This window comes from Aricia agestis, chromosome 10 (genome assembly GCF_905147365.1).
Source record: "Aricia agestis chromosome 10, ilAriAges1.1, whole genome shotgun sequence".
Classification (NCBI taxonomy): domain Eukaryota; kingdom Metazoa; phylum Arthropoda; class Insecta; order Lepidoptera; family Lycaenidae; genus Aricia; species Aricia agestis.
Window position 1 is genome coordinate 8,847,998 of NC_056415.1, and position 23,020 is coordinate 8,871,017.

Genomic DNA, 23,020 nt, shown 5'->3' on the forward strand with positions numbered 1-23,020 from the left:
TTAAATGGCAAAGGATGATGATTTTGCTCACAAGCTAATACGAGTAGTCAAGGTCACAAGCGCAGGTGAATGCTATGATTATATCTACCTACTGAATAAGAACACGAAAAAACACCACCTAAAATTAAAATAACAGTAATCCCAGTTTTATAAATATCCTTGGTCCTTAAATAAATAAATAAAATAATCCACCCTCAAGCAACCCTTTTTAAAAAAATTCTAGTGAAAGTAAAAGTTCCAAAGTTGGTTCTTATGCAATACCTATTATAATATTATGTTCGTGTCCCTTAACACTGTGTTATCTGAAAGGAACATTAGACAAATAATATTTGGTGATGCATTATAACAATTAACAATATGGATAAGATTTCTTATGCAACTAAAAATAGATATCTACAATTTAAAAATTTGTAAATTTTACGTGCATAAAAATATTTTTAACCTACATTTTTAGGGTACAGAACCCTAAAAACCCAAAAAATACGAGACCCTGTTATTGAGATTTCGATGTCTGTCCATCTGTCTGTCTATTCGTCTGTCTGTTCGTCTGTCCATCTGTCTGTCTCCAGACTGTAACTCAAGAACCGCTATAGCTAGACTTCTGTATTTTTACAGATTGTGTATTTCAGTTGCCGCTATAACAACAAATATTAAAAAATGTAATATAATTATATTTAAACAGTGACTCTCATGATATTATGTACAACAAAAGTTTTTTTTTGGATTTTTGATCATAATCAATAATGGCAACAGGTAGGCACTTGAAATATTCACAAAATCCTTAACTATATTTGTAATTTAATAATTAATTATAAAATAATAAAATAAAAGACAATAAGTAAATTTCAAGGGAATACCCCCCCCCCCCCTTCGGAACCCTTCGTGCGCGAGTTCGACTCGCACTTGGCCGTTTTTTTTTAATTTTTTTTAATAACATTAAATAGGTTTTCATAATAATTTTTATTCTTAGAAGGGCCAAAAGATTTTTTTGCTAAGTTAACTTTATAACTACCTACTTAGTTTCCAGTCTAAATTATGTTAATGATACAGAGTCACATTAACATCACGTTTGCGACTATTTTCGGAGCCGGAATATCGACAATTCTAGTTTGATTCAGTTGACATTAACAGATGAGCCCGGGAGAAATGTATAAAAGATTGCGAAATGCGTACCCCGGCATCAGTCGCTTATTTGTTAGCTAAGACAACAAACCAAAACCCAATCAACATGAAGATGGTGCGTTAATTGATTTTATTATTTGATAATTTTTCCTACATAATTTTAAGTTTATATAATTTATTTAAGTTTTGTAATAAGTGTGAGATTATCTAGTAATTTCAGTGTTAAAAAAATTAAAAATATGTTTTTGATCGAGCATCAAAAATAAGGAAAAAAAAGTTTGAATTTAAGATTTTTTGACGGCCGAATTTTCCTTTTTAAAGACTTATTAATATTGCTTTTTTTTAAATTGTAGATCGTAGTCGCCCTCGCCTTCGTGGCCCTCGCCGCCGCCGGCCCCGTGCCCGACGCCCTCGTGGTCCCAGAGACCATCTACAAGATCCTCCGCTCCGAATTCGAGCCCAAAGAAGATGGTTCATACTCTTTCGAGTGAGTACTTGCATTTTGTTATCTTAGATCCAATTTCACCAACGACTGTTAAAGGTAATGCTCGAATTAGTATCACGTTATCTCTTTCTTTTTTCAAATGAATATAAGAGAAGACATGACATTTTAAGAGGCTGTTTACACTAACAGACGTTGGGGAAATTGGGCCTTAATGTAAAACAGGGTGTTAAGACAAAGTCACACCCTGTAAACGAATTACATGTTTAATATCAAGCTGTAGTTTGCTATTAGAAACATTAATCGCACGAATAATTTGTTATGTAATCCCATTGTAAAAGAGGAATAAATATATCCTCTCACTAGCCTATACTAATACCGTTCGGTTTTTACAAATAAATTTGTGGACTCAAAAGCTCACCTAATCACGCTGACTCTAGGTTTTGTCCCAGACTTTTTATTTTAGCTCCTTTTTGTCAACCAAAGTATCTGTTCAAGATTTTTAACTTATTTGATGACACCCGCAACTCCTTTGCGCCAAAACTTGTTTATCGCGTGGGAATCGTACATTTTATCCGAATTAAAAGCATTCTATGTCCTTTCGCGGAACCCAGAGCACAGCTAGCCTTTTTCGTAATATACTCGATGTGCTTATTCCAAGTTAGTCCTTTGTCTAGGATTACTCCTAGATATGATATTGAATGTAATGTCACTTCCTTGCTCCTTAATATTTGAAATCACCCGCAAACTTAATAGTTTTCCCGAAGAGTGTTGGGGGTCTTAGTATCTCCATGCCAAATTTCAGTAAATTTTTCTGCGGTTTGGCTGTGATGAGGTAATAGACTGACAGACTGAAAGACACTTTTTCCGTAGGAGAGCCATGCTTCGACAGAAATGGGCCGGCTCGCCCGGATAAATACCACGGGCTCACAAAAAACCGGCGTGAAACAGCGCTTGCGCTGTGTTTCGCCGAGTGAGTGAGTTTACCGGAGGCCCAATCCCCTACTCTTTTCCCTTCCCTACCCTCCCCTATGTCCTTCCCTACCCTCCCCTATTACTCTATTCCGTCTTAAAGGGCCGGCAAGGCACCTGCAGCTCTTCTGATGCTGCGGTTGTCCATGGGCGACGGAAGTTACTTTCCATCAGGTGACGCATTTAGTATTAGTATGGTCTAGTATGGAAGTATGCATTAAATCTACTTACTCATCACTACAAGTTTGTAATGACACTCAAATATCTAAAACTTCCTTACCAATTCCAGCTTCGAGACCGAGAACAAGATCCAGCGCCAGGAAGTCGGTGAGCTGAAGTCTCTGGTCGACGAAGAGAACAAACCCCACGACGTCGTCATCGTCCGCGGTAGCTACTCCTACATCAACGACCTGGGAGAGCAGGAGGTCATGAACTACTGGGCCGACGAGACCGGCTTCCACGCTGAAGGCCCCTCCGTCCCCAGGAACGCCGAATCCGCCGCCAGACGATAGGAACCTACCGATTAGCTATTATAGACACCGATAGACTTAACACCGGTAGTATTTCACTGCTATCTCACTGCCCTGTACATTATTGTTATGTCTCGTTGAGAAGTTCGTTTTACGAATAAATAACGTGATAATACTTTTGTGTTTTTGTCTACTACACTTTGTCCTTTTGGTTGGAAGTTGAGTTACCAGTCTTATGAATGTTACCGAGTAGGATATATTTGTATGAAGGTCAAGTTGAAAAATAAGAAAAAGATAAATAATTAAAAATAATAAGTATTATAATTGGTCCATACAGTATTGCACCATAGAGCTGCAGTAAATACTCGTACCGCGCTAATTTCGAGTCATGTATTAATACTCATATTTAATGGAAGCCCTTGTGAATTCAAATGAAAACGCAAAGGGTTTTCGGTTGTTCATCTCTAAGTGGATCTACAGAATGTTTTAGAAATTGCAACCTAAAGCTGCTTATTAAATAGTAAATTAGGTGTTTAAAATATTTAGCTATTTTGCACTTAACTCTTGCTCCTAATTTCAGCTTCTCATAACACCTATCAGGGAAGATCTGATAAATTATACACCAACAGTGAACGGTGCGATTATAAATAAATACTTATCCACTTAGACAACACTTAGGCTGTTACAAACAATTTGGAAATCATAAGATTACATTAGTAACATAAAGATGTTTTAAAGCAACTTTTCATAAATTGTGTTTGACAAAATAAAATATTTTTACTGAATGAGGCCTGCAACTCCGTTACGTAGAAATTCCTTTATCGCGAGGGAACTGTATATTTTTTCGAGATAAAAACCTTTGTCCTTTCACGGTCTTCAAACCATCTCCATATCAAATTTCATAAAAACTAGTTCAGCGGTTTAAGCATGTAAAATTGACAGACAGACAGACATACATACTTTCGAATTTATATGTAACTAGATGACGCCCGCTACTCCGTTGCGCCAAAACTCATTTATCTCGTGGGAACCGTACATTTTTCTGGAACAAAAAGTATCCTATGTCCTTTCCTTTCCTACCCGAGACTCAAGGTATCGCCATGCCAAATTTCAGCAAAATCGGTTAAGCAGTTTGGGCGTGAAGAGGTAACAGACAGACAGACACACTTTCCCATTTATAATATTAGTATGGATATTAGTATGGAAATATGAATGTAGGCTCCAACCTCTAACTCGTATTATAATCGAAGCGTATTTTTTATTTTCCTCTATAAACTTGATCCGCCCATAAAAAAGTTAACCATCAGAAATGTTGTTACAGGCTATGATTCAAATCGTAATTATTGTTTAATATTACATTACTAACTAATTCGTAGCAATGTTTTTATAATACATTTAATATTAACAGGGCACTTTTTAATCCATAAATAAAGTAGGGTTTAGGCCTAGGTACAAGTTTTTAGAACTTCCATTATTGTTCGATTTCCAACTGACGATTTGCCTTAGGAATTGGACTTATATACCAACTACATACAAATGTTAATTAATCAGGCGTAATTAAGCTCTATAAAACAATAATTATACAAGATTTAATTAATATTTAGATCTCTATCTTCTTTGTTTGTGTCGAAACTTGAAAAATATTACGATTTGAACAATTGATGTTGTAAAGATGTGTCTACACAGGTATCTGGTAGATACTACCTTTGTTTGTAAAACGAAAACGGTAATTTTTATTCACAAGTACTAATAATTAACAACTAATGTGTATATCTCACTATTTATGATAGTTATGCGTCTTCTTTGGTAACCTCGCTCAGCGAAAAACAAAGTTGTTATAAGTCTGTTAGTTCTCCTAGTTAATTAAACCTTCGAACCACGAATATTATGTAAATTATTATTATCTTAATGCTTATTGATTGTTATAAAACTATTCATTCATGAAAAATGATTTTGACCTAATCTTATGCGCACTCTATTTCTTCAGTGTTTACTATACACTGTTACAAAATACTAGCTGTCCCGGAAAATGTTGTTTTGCCATAAAATGATTTTCCCTGTTTTCCTGCTTTTCTCTTGAAGTTTTTTCTGAATTTTTTTTCTATAGACCTCACGGAGCTCGAGACCTTTCCAACGAATGCAAAACCGTGGAAATCGGTTCGTGCGTTCTGGAGTTATAGCGTCAGGAAGGAAAACCCGACTTATTTTTATATATTAGATGATAGTGGCCTTACAAAAAACAAAACTATAAATTATATATTGCAAAAATTGGTAAGCAGACACACATACTGCCATGCACTATGTTAATATTTAGGTGTATTGATCTTTTTTAATCCTTTTATTTTACCAATGCGTATTGAGACTCTTACAGCTACTCCAGAGCAGATTCGCTATATTTGAATCCAATACTTCAGTCCACTCCAGTACATATCACTGGAACTATCAGCTAAAAAATCCTACTTCTTTCTTTACATTTTGGCGGAGCCATGACCTGACTCTTTATTGTTGTTTTTTTTTGATTACGCAAGGGAAATGCTTTATGCGGATTGGGCAGTCTTTTCTGACCTTTTATTAACCTAGGATATTCTTCTAAACTAGTGTGTAAATGCCCTAACAGGTGTATTAAGAGCAGGAATACAACATTGTAAAATTGAGTCTATTCGGTACATTTGCTGTAATTTGTTCACTATTAACGTTCTCCTCGTGTGTTAGGCGAATCAAGTGTTTCAGATAATAGCTGTAGAGGGGTGTGCGGCTCACGTTTTAACGATGGCATAACAAAAAATACTAGTATGCAACCCTGTACCTATAAATGGATTAGTTCAGTCCCACGGCACCAGTTTACGATTCACAACCAGAGCAGTTACTCATTGAAGGTAACAATTTACAGAAGACGGTTATGGTATAGGAAATAATTAATATAATAGACGTACAGATCAAAAATTGGTGGATAACTGCTGTAGTAATTAAAAGTCAATATAAAAAGGATTCGCGTTTGGTATTGATACGGACTGTATTTTGGTACTTAACAAGGACTAGTGCATTCACAGGAGTATACAAATAAAAAAAGTATTATTTTTATGTCCCCATCTAAAGCTCCTTCAAAGGCCTTTTCTAAAAAAGAACCAATAATATTCAAGAACTTCCAAAAAGAGGAGGTTCTGTGTGCGGCTGTATACAATTATAGTAATATTTTTCATCTGTATCAAATATTATAAATAAGTTTTTATTTACTTACTCTATATTTTCAGATGCTGCGTTTAATTACTTGCATTGCACTTTTGCATTGCACGGTTGTGAACAGTCTGCCTGCAGTAAGTCCAGCTTTGAACCCGATTGTGAATCCGGCCTTAAATCCGGCTCTACACCCGGTCTTGAATCCGGCTCTAAATCCGGCCTTAAATCCGGCTCTACACCCGGTCTTGAATCCGGCTCTAAATCCGGCCTTAAACCCGGTTTTAAATCCGGCCTTAAACCCGGTTTTAAATCCGGCCTTAAACCCGGTTTTAAATCCGGCCTTAAACCCGGTTTTGAATCCGGCCTTAAACCCGGCTGTGAACCCGGTTGTTAACCCTCTGCTCAACCCTGGCTATGCCGGCCGTAACGTCTTTGGAAATGGATACAGGAATCCCTACTACAACCCTGCAAGTGCTACTGCTCCCATCTTGAGCTACTCCAACGAAAGAGGTCCAGACGGCAGTTACTCGTATGCGTAAGTTTGTTGTGATGGTAAAATGAGAATTAATTGATATTAGAGTTTTTCAAGATAAATAATTCAAGCTTAAAGTTTTATTATTCTACATTAACTAGGTTAAACTTTCGTGGTATATCAATGATGTTGGACACTCTATAAGTAAATTTCTCAAATACATGTGTTTTTAATTTTGTCTATTCGTTTTGTGTTTATGGAACAGTTTTACAACTGGGGACGGTAAGCAGGCTCAGGAAACCGGATTCTTGAAAAACGCTTACATCGATAACACCGGAAATCCGCAAGGAACTCAGGTAACATTTTCCGTCGTACTACACGTTATTTTTTTACGGAAAACGAGCAAAGGGATCACCTGATGGAAAGTTCTAAAATACATTATAATATTTTACACAATAATTGTGCCTGATTATTATTATGTATAATCATATAAATTACATAATATGTCTCCACAGCACAGGTAATCCTAGTGTGGAGATCAGTGATGTGTAAGATTAGCGTAACATTATAAGTGAAAATCAATATTTGTTTATTTGTTTATTATGATTTATTTATGCGTTAACATATTATTATCCTACAGGTGGTACAGGGAAGCTACTCCTACATCTCGCCGGAAGGTACTCCGATACAAGTCAGCTATGTTGCCGATGAGAATGGTAAGTTTTAACGTATTGGTATAATATTTTTCGATATAATTGTGAGATTAATATAATATAAGTTGTAACAATTATATATATAATATAATTGTTATATATAGTATAATATAATTGTTATAATACAATTATATATAGTAGTAACGGCCTCATAGACCAGGTCTAGTAAACGGTTTTAGCGTGAAAAGTTAATAGACACATAGACAGACAGACATAATTTTGAAATTTATAATTTGAATATTGAAGTTCTATTTTAGAACTGTCGTCTTCAAGATCTTCCTATCAGTCCATTCAAATTATTATACGTCTGTAGTTTCTTCATTCTATCTAGATATTAATACGTGAGAGAAAAACTTTGTAACCCTTTTTACGAAAAGTGGGGAAACGTAGGTGCATGAAATTTCGCACAGTTATAGTTTATATGGTGAAGGAATGAATCGAGCTAATATTATTTTAAAATTATGCTTTTATCATATATATTTTTAACAAATAAAACGTTACACACACTACGACACTACTACTAGGAAAAATGACAGATTTTTGAGTGACAAGCCTGTACATACGAATTATACTCTTTTATTTATGGTTGAAGTCTGTTGACAACAAGTTGACAAATTGAAAATAGATTATTGTTTTTTTTTATTTAATTTTAGATACTATTAGACAGTGCTTAAACGGCCAGTCTGAGATTAGCTGAGTCCCAGAGACAAGAATTGAAAAAAAACTATGATGAAGTCAATATTTTTTACAAAATATAGGTAGTAGTCCTAATGTCATTGCAAGTAAGGTCGAATTTCGACCACTGGGCGATCTCTAGTATAATTAAACGTTTATTTTTCTTTCAAGGATTCAGACCATCTGGAGTTCATATTCCCGCAAACGGCAAAGGAACACTCCCACTACCGGTTGCCGCTGGCGTCCGGCCGGGCCAATACAACCCTCTCTACAACGGTCTAAACGGGGCTTACAACGGCCTACATGGGGCTCACAATGGCCTGCCCAACGGACGGCCTTTTAATGGCCCCCACCGTGGCTACAACAACCTCTACAACCCAGTGGGACCGTACAACCCAGCTCCTTTCAGCAAGCCTATCATCGACCCTAAGAAGGCAATCGTCTGAAACAAGCTTGAATAAGAAATGACTTATTGTGTTCACTACCGATGTACCTACTATTGCAATTTAATAAAACATTGCTTTTGCTGAAAAAATGTTTTTAATTTATTCAACAAAATATGATATTATGCTCGGCAAAGTTACTACTGAAAGTGGCCAAAATGTCCAAAGTGGCCAGAAAAAAAAGTTTTGTAAAGATAAATAAATGGAATTAGTTCACTTTAGAGCCATATCTTATATCTTTATATATATAAATATATTTATATATATATATATATATATATATATATATATATATATATATATATATATATATATATATATATATATATATATATATATATATATATATATATATATATATATATATTTCATTGGAATATCGGAATCGGCTCGAACGATTTTCATGAAATTTAGTATATAGGGGGTTTCGGGGGCGATAAATCGATCTAGCTAGGAATCATTTTCAGAAAATGTCTTTTTATTCGTGTTTTATCGATAATCGATAAACTGAAAAATACGACTCTTCCTGACATCTATTGGCGAATAATGATACTATTTTGTTGGCAACTAATTGTTTTAACGCCCAGCAGATGGCGTTATTAAGTAACACGACGTCAATGAGTGTTTGCTATAATACCGAGCAAAGCTCGGTCATCCAGGTACTTATAAATTTTAAGGCAGAAAATGTTTTAAGCGGGAAATGAAATTGTTGAGAAAAGTTAACTTGTTTTATGACAATAATAGAAAATTTGAACATTTGAATGGCACATAGTACAACGGTAGCTTTAAAATGTAAATATGCTTTAATCTAGTTTAAATTCCACCGATAATTTATTTTATTGGACATTGATTGCTCTATAAAATCTTTTGATTGTATGTATTATCGATATAAATATTGATAATGATGATTTATCGCTTGTTCATATTATGTAAATGTATCTATATCTATACCTATATTCTATATCTCTCTATCTATATATATAAAACTCAAAGGAGACTGACTGATTGACATAGTGATCTATAAACGCACAGCCCAAACCACTGGACGGATCGGGCTGAAATTTGGCATGCGGGTAGATGTTATGACGTAGGCATCCGCTAAGAAAGGATTTGATAAATTCCAATCCCAAGGGGTTCAAATAGGGGATGAAAGTTTGTCTATATATATAAAACTCAAAGGTGACTGACTGATTGACATAGAGATCTATCAACGCACAGCCCAAACCACTGGACGGATCGGGCTGAAATTTGGCATGCGGGTAGATGTTATGACGTAAGCATCCGCTAAGAAAGGATTTTGATAAATTCCAACCCCAAGGGGTTCAAATAGGGGATGAAAGTTTGTATATAATAATACTTCTTAACGCGAGCGAAGCCGCGGGCATAAGCTAGTTATTTAATATTGGTAAACAATTAATGAAATAAAAAAAATACTCTCATATATAATATATTATTAATTATTGTTAAACTTTAATTTTTTCAGTAAGATCCTCAAAAGATTTAAAAGCGATAAAAAATGGTTTTCTGTTTAATATTTTACTTACGTTATATAACATGTTCTCAAGAACCGGTCCTACATCCTTAAAGACAAAAGCTATATTACTTGATTATGACTAGTATCATCAAAAATATTTTTTACCATACTGTGTTTTTGTTCTTAAACTGAATTAATACTTGGCTCATAATTACAATTCAAATAAATTAATACTTAATTACATAATATTAGATTAGTAATTTTTTGTATGCGATTAAGAAATTGAAGTAGAGGATTATAAATTATCCTAAGACATTTGGCAGCTGAAACTGGAAAGCTTAAATACTAAAACACAATCAAAATATTATGTGTTATTGATTATGTGTTTCGCCGAGTGAGTGAGTTTACCGGAGGCCCAATCCCCAACCCTTTTCCCTTCTCTACCCTCTCCTTTTTCTTTCCCTACCTTCCCCTATTCCCTTCCCTCCCCTGCCCTACCCTATTTTCTCTTAAAAGGCCGGCAACTTACCTGCAGCTCTTCTGATGCTGCGTGTGTCCAAGGGCGACGGATGTTGCTTTCCATCAGGTGACTCGTTTGCTCTTTTACCCCCTTATTTCATAAAAAATGTCCTTATGGCATGAATCAAATAGTTAGTCGAAGATCTGACCAAAAAATAAATTAGTTGCTAAATTAGTAATAAGTAATTAGAATCGAAAATCAACTAAGAAACATTTTACGTTTATATACTAACAAAATGCTTATCCTATACTTGTAAGCTGTTCTATTTAAGAAGAGCTGACGAAGCTAATTTGGGCAGGGTCTATGATGGCCCTTCCACACGACGTTTTTTTACGCGCGTTTGTATCGATACAAACGCAAGGTGAACGCTCAGCAAACGCAAGGAAGCCGACACGCTTTAACCTTTACACGTGATCCTTATTTTTGTATAATATACTAACGCTCGTTTTATTTGCGTCAAAAAAACGTGTAATATCTGCCAAAGCGAGATAAAAACGCGCAGGTGACTCGCGCATCAGAAACGCGCGTCGACAGCGCGTCAAATAACGTCGTGTGGAAGGGCCACTACTCACGACTGTGTTATCGCATATCCGGTTTTACAAACATTTTCATGGATTACTAATTTTAATGCAAATCATATTTGAACTACCACTATCTATGAGTCTAATTTTTTAGTCAAATCGGCATTGTTTTTACTTTGACTTCCGTTACCCTGTCAACTTGAAGAGAAGAAAAAAATGTAGAGCTTTTATGAACACAGCATTATGAGGCAATATGGATAAACAATACTTAAAAAAACCTTGCTGAAGTATGTCACACGTTCTTGCAATTGGTTTATAAAATTCGTCTGAGATGATGCGTGTTGAGTATTCGTTTTGTTTTTTAATTTCATAATCTTTGACGTTGATGTGCGATGCGATGCGTCGCGAAAACCTCATGAATAATATATTTACTTGCAAGTCTATGGCTGTAGATTTAATCGCGATATCGATATAAGTTTTGATTTCAGGAAACTTTGATAAAACACAATAGACACACTCCATATCCATCTCCAGACAGACTAGACCACGGAGGACTAGACCATCTTCAGACAGACTAGCCTATAGGATACGTCAAAAAAGCGCTAAGGTTTTTGGCGTTTTCTTGAGCGAACATTATAAAGAATATCTACGTTAAATAATATACGAGTGTATCTACTCTATTTAGACGTATAATGAATGAAGACAGCACACTTAAGCACGTGTTAAGGCAGTCCATGGTGCGACATGATAGCCGGTTTACTTGCCTTTTGTTTCCCTATTCGCTTTCAATAAAAAGGACTAGTTTCCCATATCTATTATATAGGATCTAGTGGTATAGAGCGCGGCTCTTGACTAGGAGGTCGTGGGTTCGATTCCCGCGTTGGAAACATGTTATTTCCAAGTTTGGTTAGGACAATGCAGGCTGATCACCTGATTGTCTGACAAGTAAGATGATCCATGCGTCGGATGGGCATGTAAAAAGTCGGTCCTGCGCCTGATCTCTCGCCAGTCGTGTCGATCGTCCGTCCCACTGGGTTATGAGAGTAAAGGAATAGAGAGTGCTCTTGTGTACTGCGCACATACTTGGGCACTATAAAATTACTCCTGCGTAGCTGGCCTGGTTTCAATGAAACCGGCCACCGTCACCGAAACCGGTGTGGGAGCTATTATATAGGACATGGGAAACTAGTAATATTACTTTATATAGGATATTGTATTATATATAATATCTTATAAAAAGACAAAATATAAGGCTGTCAGTGTAGTATTTAGTGCATTTCTATGAAGTATTCATATTATGTAAATAATAACGACTACTTAGTCAGAAAAATAAGACAGACGTAGAGAGGCAACGAATGCCACCGCCCACCAGCTGGGCAGTATCCTCATGAATCGACGATAAATTTGCGCTTTCCTTAAATCAACATAATAATTAATTCTCGCAGTAATTGCAGAGACAATAAATATTAAATATTGCCACTACTACAGTCATATAACACTTCGCCACTGCACTGTTATCGCGCTATCGTACGCAACATCTTAATATGGCACATCCCGCAGTATCCTTTGTCATGCCGGCAATAAAATACGAACTTCACAGTTATGTCTGAACGTAATTGCATCAAAAATCATATAAATACCTGGGAACAGTCCCGGCTTCGGCACTCTCCTTTTCGCCTGTACCAGTTTTGATACTCATAATGCAGTTCATCACCGTAAGTTTTTGTGATACAGTTTTAAATATTTTTTTTTATGGCTAACATTACGGCATATATTTTTCGTAGCCGTAGTGGGCAGAGTTCAATAGATACTTTAAGAAACAGTTGGATATAGCTTTTACTTGTAATAAAAAATACTCCTATATATTTTTCATCAATTCCCGATTGCCGTATTGACATGAGAGAGGCATATGCTTATTCCTAAATACAAAGATACTAAAAATGTTACGATATTAATAAGAATTCCTTATTTCGCAGTTCTTTCTGATGGTGGCCTACGTTGCTGGGGCGGACCTCAACAACCCTCGGTTCCTGTACCAGCCGCAGCAGCAGCAGCAGTCAACAGAGCCCGTGCCCATCATCAGCCAAGAGCAGGTCATCAACCCTGATGGATCCTATAAATATAGGTAAACTTTATACGATACTAGACAAACACAACAAAATTTTATGATACATATTTTTTTGGCAACGGTGCAAAGCGTTTTACTTAAATAATTAGTATCAAGTACGGCCCCTTAATAGAGAATATAAAAGTCTATGTTTCTAGGTTCCAAGTTCATTTTACTTATAAGAAATTGCGTATTTTTAAGCTACAAATATGTAGCTGATAAATATATCTACTTTGTATATTTTGAACCCGAAGCAAAACTTCTCACAGAATCGTTATCATTTATCACGTCATACGCTTCACTATTTATTTCACTAAGCAAAGACAGAGTTTACCATGTCATTGTTTGGTGAAATAAATCGAATAAATAAGATTCATACGCTCATATTTTCAGTATTAATAAATAAGCTTAAGTGATTATAAGAAAGGAGTGAGAACAAGTTTTTTTAGGGCGAGCGAAGCGTGCCCTAGTATATCCCTTAATCCATCACCTATCACTTTACAGAAAAACTATCACGCCTATTAACTTGTGCAACATAGTATTTTTATTTAAATCACATCTGTGTTATCATTGGTCAGTCAAGGTTTGGTTAAGAAAACTGCCTTAAAGAATATTACTACGCATATAAACAACGCGAGCCCTCACAAAGCTCGAATTTTAGCTAGTTATGTATACGCGCCCCGATTAATTGAGTAGTATAAAGTACCTACTAATTACCCTATGGTGATTTTAATTTAAACTAACAACAATAGGTTGTAATAGTGAAACAATGATTACTAAGGTTGGGTTGCACCAACTTACTTTAACTATAACTGTAACTATAACTTTAATTTTAACTACAATGCAAAATGACAAATCTTTAATAAATAATAAAATAAAAAATTGACGCCATATTTAACCATAACCTTGAGCTCGACAAGGCTTAAGATGCACGTGGCGAAAAAAGGAACTAACGCTGTCATCATACAAAAACCTCATTTTTGACAGTTCTGCATTACCAGCAGCGCCCCCGCCCACGTTCATTTAAAGCCTTGTCGGAACAGCTATCATCTGTCAAATTCTGTGGCCAAAGTTAAGGTTAAATTTAAAGTTAGCCTTAACTATAACCATAACTTAGACCATAACTTAAACTTTAACCACGCCTCTGGTGCAACCCACCCTAACACTACTCGTATTACTTGTCATGACAAAACATTATAGTCTAGGAAAATACTAGACTTTAAGTTATAATTTAGTTTTGTGGTACTAAGTCTCTTCGTCTGTATACATGTAAGTTACGATAAGTTAGGCTTACCCTCCTTTCATGCTAAATTGTTACTGAATCATGTACCTCTACATGAATTACAAAACCTGTAAAATTCTACCTAAATAAATAATAAACCTTGAGAGGTGTCAAGGCACACCCGAATGAAACGAAGTTATTTCTTATGTTCAAAAAACTTGTATACATAGTACATACATTATACACTCTAAAAATATTAAAAAAAAATTGCTGTTGCTGTTTATTCTCAAAAAACGTCATCTAGTTGACGCACAGGAATACTATATAACTATTATATAACGCCTTCTGACCCCTACCATGCAGGTACTAATAAAAAGTGTCGATGTCAAATATCGTTCTGTCTAGTCTCCTTTACGCCGAACGCGTGATAAGGAACTTCATTCCAATAATTTTTGTGAGGATGCATTAATTTGATAGAACATCTATATTCTGAATAATTCTGATCCATAATTTTACGATTCGGGATATAGACGAAATCGGTATTACTTAGGACTCATGATTATCAAGCAAGCCGCCATTTATAGAGAAAAAATAAAAAAATAAAATACGGAGGTGGATCAGCGGTATGAAGCTAGTTATGTAAAAATGCACAGTGCACGCCAGACTTAACATAAAGGAGTTATGCGGCATGTTTGTCTTTTGTTAACCGTCACCTTTTTTAAACTTTATGTCAAGGTGAGCCGGACTGAAGATGATGACAAACTGTGTGGGAGTGCTAAGCCGGAGTCTGTCATTATGACACGGTATTTAATTTAAAACTCATAAATTGTTAGCGTGCCAATAAAAAATAAAGATTATCTTCTGAGAAACTTAATTAATATTCTGAAGTTTATTCCGTTGTTCTTAAAACCTTTTCGACAGTTGGCACGAATGAATTGTTTTTTTTGATTTGTGTTTATTAAAAATCAGTATTATTTTTTCAGTTACGTAAACGATCTTGAATTTATGTAATATTGGAAAAAGTATGGAATGTTGAAGAGAGTATTTTTCATTAATTGAAATAAACGCCCTACACTAAAAAAATAACCTAAAGTAATAATATGATTGTTGAGGTTACATTAATAAAAAAATCCCAACATCCCATATTTTCAGATGCTCACTTTCTTTAATCACCATCTGTTGATAAAAACAATTTACATTATAACGACTGCTAATTATTCATATTCATTATTACTATATTTGCGTAACCAAAATAAGAATTTAGCATTTTATAGCTACAAAAACGAGTTCGGACCCGTCGCAGGTCACAAGGAGATCAAGTTCAAGGTAAAATTAGTTGCCAGTGTCTAGCGCAAAATGTTGCCTTTTTTGTAATTTTAGTTGGAAAGTTTGACTAAAAGCAGAGAATAGATTCTATGTGATGATAATTTAATGACTATATTGTATTTATACTCATCATATTATTTATTAATAATATTATATTTGGTACACGTGTTTCCATTTCCATTTCCATTATGGTCAAGATTAGTGCGGACCAACAACCAAGTAATCGACTGAAAATATGGTTCCATCTTGACGTTTTTATAAAACTAGCTATTTGACCGAGCTTGGCTCGGTATTCGATAAAATACGAATAAAATGACATTCTCTAAAAATGATTCCTAGCTAGATCGATTTATCGCCCCCGAAACCCCCTATATATTTACTTTTATGAAAATCGTTGGAGTCGATTCCGAGATTCCAATTATATATTTTTATATATTATATACAAGAATTGCTCGTTTAAAGATATAAGATAAAGTAAACATTAATGAAATGTTAAAGATATAGGCTATTAAAATATTCTTAATTTTTTTCTTTCTACAGTTATGAAACCGGCAACGGAATATCCGCTGAAGAGGCTGGTTACTTAAGGAACCTCGGGATACCTGACCAGGAGGCACAGGTCGCGCAGGGAGAATATAAGTACACCGCTCCTGATGGACAGGTAATAATAACACATAATTATATTATAAATATGAAAGTATGTCTGTCGATACATCCATTTTTGCCCAACTGCAACATCAATTTGGATGTAGTAAGGAGATACTGTAGGTCAAGGGAGTCTTTACGAAAATGTACAGTTCCCGAGAGATAAACCAAGATCTGGCCATTTAGCCGAAACTTTTTCGTTTTCGCTTCGTTATAGAATCGCCGATCAAAATGTATGGAATTGAGATAAGACGAGTCGAACGTCAACGTCATAATATTAACGAACGGTTATGTCAATTCCATACATTTTCATCGGCGATTCTAATAACTAAGCGAAAACGAAAAGATTTTGGCACACCCCCCTGTTGTGCGTAGCAGCTACTCGACCGCATAAGAATCGTCCAACAGCGATTTAAATAATAATGATAAAGCCAGTAAGATTGGCTGCAATCGTGATGTTGAAGGGTATATTAGTCATATGCCATGTATAATCTTGTAATGTGATGTTAATTTACTCATATAAAGTGGTCAACGAAGCAAATGCCGTGAATCAACGTCACCTTTGATTTACAACTTGACATTACATTTTTATAATATAAAATTAATAGAAATCTTAAGTGAATTTTTTATATATTTGTGGCGGTACCCACAATTCGCCTAACATTCCTGCATCGCGCTATTGAAGTTTTCTGAGCGCGTCGGTATAATATATACGACAGCTGAAATGTATCACGTGGGCTTCGGCCTGACCGAGCATAACACCTCGCTCGGTCGGAAGATCTTCCTTTGTGGCGGCCACGCATATCCCACATATTAAATTACAGGGTGTACAGCTCCGAAAGAGTATTTTTTTGTGATTTTATGGGGAAGCGCCTTGCAGCGTCATGAGTTTGCGCTGTTTGCCCTTAAAACAAGTTAAAAAAAAATATCTTTCAATGCTACTACTTTTACTGCGATCTCTATACAGGGGAATCACACACGTCACACAACCTAAAGTATTATCACTGTCTTTTGTTACATCCTGTATTAATGTATTTTTATCTAATCAATGATCTAATTGTATAAGAGCTTTAGGTATTTATAGATGCCTCTCTATGTTGACCAAGACATTAAAACCTACAGAGGGCATATACGTCGATAATTGTATTTATTATAGTTATAATTTACCAAAATAATTAAAATAATGATAAGATGTTTTGTTCTTCAAGGTGTACTAAAGTCACAAAATATAAAAGAATTTGAATTGGCATTAATGTTATCTATTTCTAAGATAATTAATGGTCTTGACATTATACTAATAGGTTCAATGCCCGTCTGGGGTTTGGTGATTTCAAGGGTCGTGGGTTCAAGCAAGGACATAATGTGTGACGAATATTAATGCGTATTGGGCTTATAAATTTAGCTATGTTTAGCATTTTTTTTTATTGGTAATCAATTTGTCTATGTTATTAAAATGATTATGACCTTCAAAATAGTGTTCGTATTTAAACAATCGTGTTTGAAACAACAACTTTAAGACAAACGAAAATATTTATACGGTCACAGGACGTATTAAGTTATTCTATGATTATCCAATATATTGTAAAATTCTCGTGTTACAGTGTTTGTGCGCGAGCCGTTTTGGAGGAGCCAGAACACTCAACCGATTTTAATGAAATTTTGTGTATGTACCATCGAGGAAATTGATTCCTAGGCAGTTGACAGACCAACTTCATTTGGTCGGGTCATGTCAATTCAATGTTGATAGTGATCTGTCGACTGGTTTTGGCGTAACGCGACCAAACTAAGTAGGTCCCCCATCTGCCTAGGAATCAACTTCTCTGATAGTATATTATGCGTTAGGCCTGAGAGTAGGTTTTTGTTTACTTTTTATATTGATACTAGAAATAATTTATATGGCAAAACAACATTTGCTGGGTCAGCTAGTAAAATTATTTAACGTACAGGACATATTTTATAATTTAAGTAAAACACAAAATATAGCTTGTCAGCATTTTTTAAATCAACTTAACTATTGTCTCAACTCTCAATACCCACACACAAATAATAATAATAATGATATTATTTCTTAAAATAATCAAAATTATATTTCAGTTAAACTGGCAAAGTTTTTTTAAACTTTTTAGATACGAAAGCAATATTGCCTGATTTTGTATAGCGCGCCTTCAAGAACCTTGTATTTATCTAAGGCTTTGCTGCGTTTACAAACAATTAGGCGCCTATATTATTTTAGTGATAAGTGACCTTACGAAGTGGCTTGTACTTACTGCTATCAATACTAAGTATTTTTCATTAAGTTTTAGTACGAATAAAAAAATAAATTCAAATCTATTATATGTTTATATCTATACAGTATACACTATACATACAAGAATTTAATAAAGGATAACACCCACTGACTATAAACACCTATTAAGAACTTTTATTCTACTAACAAACTCGACGTTCATTAGTTACCTATTAGTAACTTTGATGTCTCTCTCTTTATTTAAAGCATTTAACCTCAACAGTCGCTATGGAACAAAACTTTGTGTTTTGTATAGCCAGCAATTGAAATCCATATCCATACATAAAATTATAAATGCGAATGTGTGTCTGTCTGTTACCTCTTTAGGCTTAAGCCACTGAACCGATTTAGATGAAATTTGGTATGGAGAAACTTTGAATCCCGGAAAAGGACATAGGATACTTTTTGTATCGGAAAAACGTACGGTTCCGATAAACGAATTTTGGCGCAACAGAGTTGCATTCGTCTAGTTTTTATACTTATCAATTTTCCTTGTTGCCAGGTCATCCAACTACAGTACATAGCCGACGAGAATGGATTTCAGCCTCAGGGCGCCCACTTGCCCACACCGCCGCCCGTGCCGGAGGAGATACAGCGCGCCCTCGCCTACCTCGCCACACTTCCCCCACCCACTGACAGGGAGGCTAGCTATTATAGAAGTAAATAGAAAAGAGGAATAAAGGTGTTTCGTTGTATGAAATAATGTGAAGCCTCGCACATTCGTCCAAACCGTACGCGCCGCATTTCGTGTATTATGCGGTGCGTTCAACGCGTACAGCGCGTACGGTGATGACAAATGTGCGATCGGCTGTAGGCCAGGTTCACACGGCACAATCCTGCACGTTTCCTGCACGTTTTTTGCAGTATATAGTCATAACGAATAAACAGTGGCGCATACAATGTTTATAGAACCATTCACACGTCGATTGTACTGAACGATTTGTTGCAGTACAATCGAAGTGTAAATGTTAAAGACGTATACTGCAAAAACGTGCAGGATTGTGCCGTTTGAACCTAGTCTTAGTGTAGAAAATAAAATGTTTATGAATACATTTTATATATATTCCTATAGTGAATTGATCATGTCAGTGGTGTTTGTTTAATTGGTGTGATAAAAGTTTACGCATAATTGGTAAACAACGTTAAAAACTATGTCATATTCATGTGCCTTCTATACTATAGCTATAGATATTAGGTGCTGCAAATTGCGAATATATTATTAAGAGGATAATATTGAGGCTACAAAATATTATAGACAGAAAAATAATCTTTTAATAATATTATATTTATTTTAAAAAAACTGATAGATTTTTTATTGTGCATTGTAATTATATTAAAATAGCTACGTTTGGCGTCATTACTTAAGATATGCACTGCAAACAAAGTAATTTGAATATAAATAGTCCATAATACAATATTATAATTTAAGACCTACCATTTGAACTTTAAGATTTTTCTGTTTACTATGTATATTTTAGGATGTTGGAATGTCACATAGATAAAACAATAATAGATTTAGATTGTAATAGATTAGAAACCAGTATTTTACTTTTTAATAAAAACTAATTTAAAAAGATATTTTTTTATTTCATTCTAATATAGTTTTATATTTGACGAGCTTTTGCCCGCGGCTTCGCTCGCGTTAAGAAGTATTGTTATATACAAACTTTGATCCCCTATTTTAACCCCTTGGGGTTGGAATTTATCAAAATCCTTTCTTAGCGGATGCCTTTCTCATAACATCTACCTGCATGCAAAATTTCAGCCCGATCCGTCCAGTGGTTTGGACTGTGCGTTGATAGACACATAATATTTAATTGAAATACATAATATTTAATTGAAATCAAGATGCTGTTACATATTATTCATTTCGTATATTTATTTCTACTAAGCTTACTGGCTAATAGAACAACATGTAAACTAACCCTTTATACGGCTAGCAACATAATATTTTGTTAAGATTATGATGTTGGCATCCACTCATTTTTCAAATCTTTACTCTTTAATCTTTCTCTTTAAGGGTAAATATAAGATCAAAGTTTGTCAGCGTTGAATCCTACTAAAGCTGGTTAATATACAATATAGCAGGGGTCACCAATTAGTTTCGCTCGGGCTCCGTTTTAAGAAATGAAATGAACTTCGCGGTCCACAATAAAAAAATATTAATCAAAAGTAAATACGGAAATTACAAAGGTATTTATTTACATATCAATGAGAAAAGTGACAATTTTTATAGCTCTCTGATGTTTAGAGTGAAATAGGTGCAAGCTATTGATATTAAATCCTGGAGATGTTCATCAGTAAGTCTAGACCGAAATTTAATTTTAACGAAGTTCATTTTCGGAAATACGTCTTGGTCCGCGCACAATGGGTCGGCGGTCCGGATGCGGACCGCGGTCCGCCATTTGGTCACCCCTGCAATATAGTGAGAGAGCCCTAGAACATTTTTTTTTAATACTAACAAGCAAATTTTTTGTGAGTACATAATACTAGCTGTCCCGGCAAACGTAACCCATATTATTTTATTGAAGTGACTAAATAAGTATGTTACCATGGCAACGTCCATCGCTATCCCGTCGCACAAAGAATGGTCGCCGTCAGTCTCGAGTTGTAATAATTTACTATTATTTATTCAACAAATGCTCTTATCAATATAAAAAGTACCCAGTAGACGATTCTTAGACCCACTGAAAATGCATATAAAATTTGGTTAAAATCAGTAAAGCCGTTTCGGAGGAGTACGCGGCCTAACATTGTGACATGAGAATTTTATATATATGTCGTAGGATGATTTGATAAATCGGATTATCGCGTAAATTCTAGGGACTTCGCGAAAACACGGATAATTAGACAATGGTGATTACATTTTTCAACCTTACTGACAAAAGGTCGTGTTTTCGCGAAAACGCGAGTCGCCTTAGTAAGATTGCGAAACGAATCGTTAGTTATTATCGAAAAAAATCACTGGTTGGTCGGTTTAAGCGCCCCACAACAACATCTTCTCTGATTGGTTGAAGGCTTGACGTTTTAAATGTCAATTCATTGTCACGCGTTGTTTTTTTTTGTGGTCGTTTTTGTAAGCGAGATAGCAGTTTTTGAAATTTTTAATGTGTTTAAAATTGCAGTTGGACTTGAAAAATAGTGCGAAAAGTTATCAAAAAGTGTGTCTGTAAATACAAAATGACTGATACAAGACGTGAAATTAGTGCTGAAAGTTCAACAGATCCAGAAACTAATTCTGAGGTTATGGTTGAGATAAAAAAAGGTTAAATAAAAAGTAAAGTTCCTATGATGAGGCATTGTCAACTCTTACCCTTTATTAAAAGCTTTTATTTAACTTGCTCTGTATGTATGTAAGTATGTATGTTCGGGTGAAATCTTGCAACTCAATTTTGAAGTAGATATATTTAACCGATTGAGCTGAAAATTTTCATACACGTTTAGTTTGGATGACAATGCACGATATGGTATGTGCCATCACTCTAAATCCAATATGGCCGACCATCCAAGATGGCGAAATAGTTATTTTCTATGCAGTCTATGCACTATGGATATTAAATGAAAGGGCTTTTTGAGAGTCACTCGAAAACTAATGTAATGTCATTCTACATCCAATATGGCGGCTCATCCAAGATAGGGGAATAGTTATCGTCGTCGTCGTATGTCGTGTCGTGTCGTGTCGTGTCGTGTCGTGTCGTGTCGTGTCGTGTCGTGTCGTGTCGTGTCGTGTCGTGTCGTGTCGTGTCGTGTCGTGTCGTGTCGTGTCGTGTCGTGTCGTGTCGTGTCGTGTCGTGTCGTGTCGTGTCGTGTCGTGTCGTGTCGTGTCGTGTCGTGTCGTGTCGTGTCGTGTCGTGTCGTGTCGTGTCGTGTCGTGTCGTGTCGTGTCGTGTCGTGTCGTGTCGTGTCGTGTCGTGTCGTGTCGTGTCGTGTCGTGTCGTGTCGTGTCGTGTCGTGTCGTGTCGTGTCGTGTCGTGTCGCGTCGCGTCATGTCATGTTTAAGGCCAAACCTACGCGACCACGTGACTGCAAAGCGGGAGCGTCAAGTTGCGTCAAGTTGTCAAATGTGTGTTTTGAATCAAAACACACATTTGACAACTTGACGCTCCCACTTCGCAGTCTCTTAGTCGCGTAGGTTTGAACAAAGCGTAAATGTCAGGTTAAATCCAGCCGGGTTTTAAAAAATGCCCGGTTGAATTCGGTCACTTTTGTTAAGTGAAATTAATTTTTTTAGTCACGCAGAAAAAAACGGAACTAAGCGGAACTCGCTAAATATAGACACGGTTTTTCACTGATCAAAATCAAGTACAATTTCTTGGACTTAAGTTAATCAGATTTTAATAAATTCTTGACACAAAACAAACTACAATCAAACTGACTAAGTTAGAAAATACGTCGAAACGTTTCGAGAAAAGGTAGATAGTGCCCTTGCGCG

At 35.5% G+C, this 23,020-nt stretch overlaps 2 protein-coding genes across 2 annotated transcripts; both read left to right on the top strand.

The window, feature by feature from the left end:
* The first annotated feature begins 1,211 nt into the window (after positions 1–1,211).
* LOC121731301 (larval cuticle protein 1-like) lies at positions 1,212–3,115 on the top strand. The gene is made up of 3 exons (XM_042120670.1): positions 1,212–1,237; positions 1,476–1,609; positions 2,826–3,115. The coding sequence occupies exons 1-3, from the start codon at positions 1,229–1,231 to the stop codon at positions 3,046–3,048; spliced, it is 366 nt and encodes a 121-aa protein (XP_041976604.1). The 5' UTR covers positions 1,212–1,228; the 3' UTR covers positions 3,049–3,115.
* A 1,563-nt stretch (positions 3,116–4,678) lies between these two features.
* LOC121731184 lies at positions 4,679–19,256 on the top strand. Its single transcript, XM_042120539.1, has 9 exons — positions 4,679–4,699; positions 6,258–6,718; positions 6,921–7,011; positions 7,296–7,371; positions 8,215–8,477; positions 12,633–12,716; positions 12,978–13,126; positions 16,197–16,317; positions 19,091–19,256. The coding sequence occupies exons 1-9, from the start codon at positions 4,679–4,681 to the stop codon at positions 19,253–19,255; spliced, it is 1,431 nt and encodes a 476-aa protein (XP_041976473.1). The 3' UTR covers position 19,256.
* Positions 19,257–23,020: the final 3,764 nt, after the last annotated feature.

What these genes read in the sequence shown, in the direction of transcription:
- LOC121731184 (XM_042120539.1), top strand. Translation starts at nt 4,679, where the DNA reads ATGTGTCTACACAGGTATCTG. An exon ending in GACGGCAGTTACTCGTATGC is followed by an intron (nt 6,719 to 6,920) that starts GTAAGTTTGTTG and finishes TTTATGGAACAG; the next exon opens with TTTTACAACTGGGGACGGTA. An exon ending in GATGGATCCTATAAATATAG is followed by an intron (nt 13,127 to 16,196) that starts GTAAACTTTATA and finishes TTCTTTCTACAG; the next exon opens with TTATGAAACCGGCAACGGAA.
- LOC121731301 (XM_042120670.1), top strand. An exon ending in GATGGTTCATACTCTTTCGA is followed by an intron (nt 1,610 to 2,825) that starts GTGAGTACTTGC and finishes TACCAATTCCAG; the next exon opens with CTTCGAGACCGAGAACAAGA.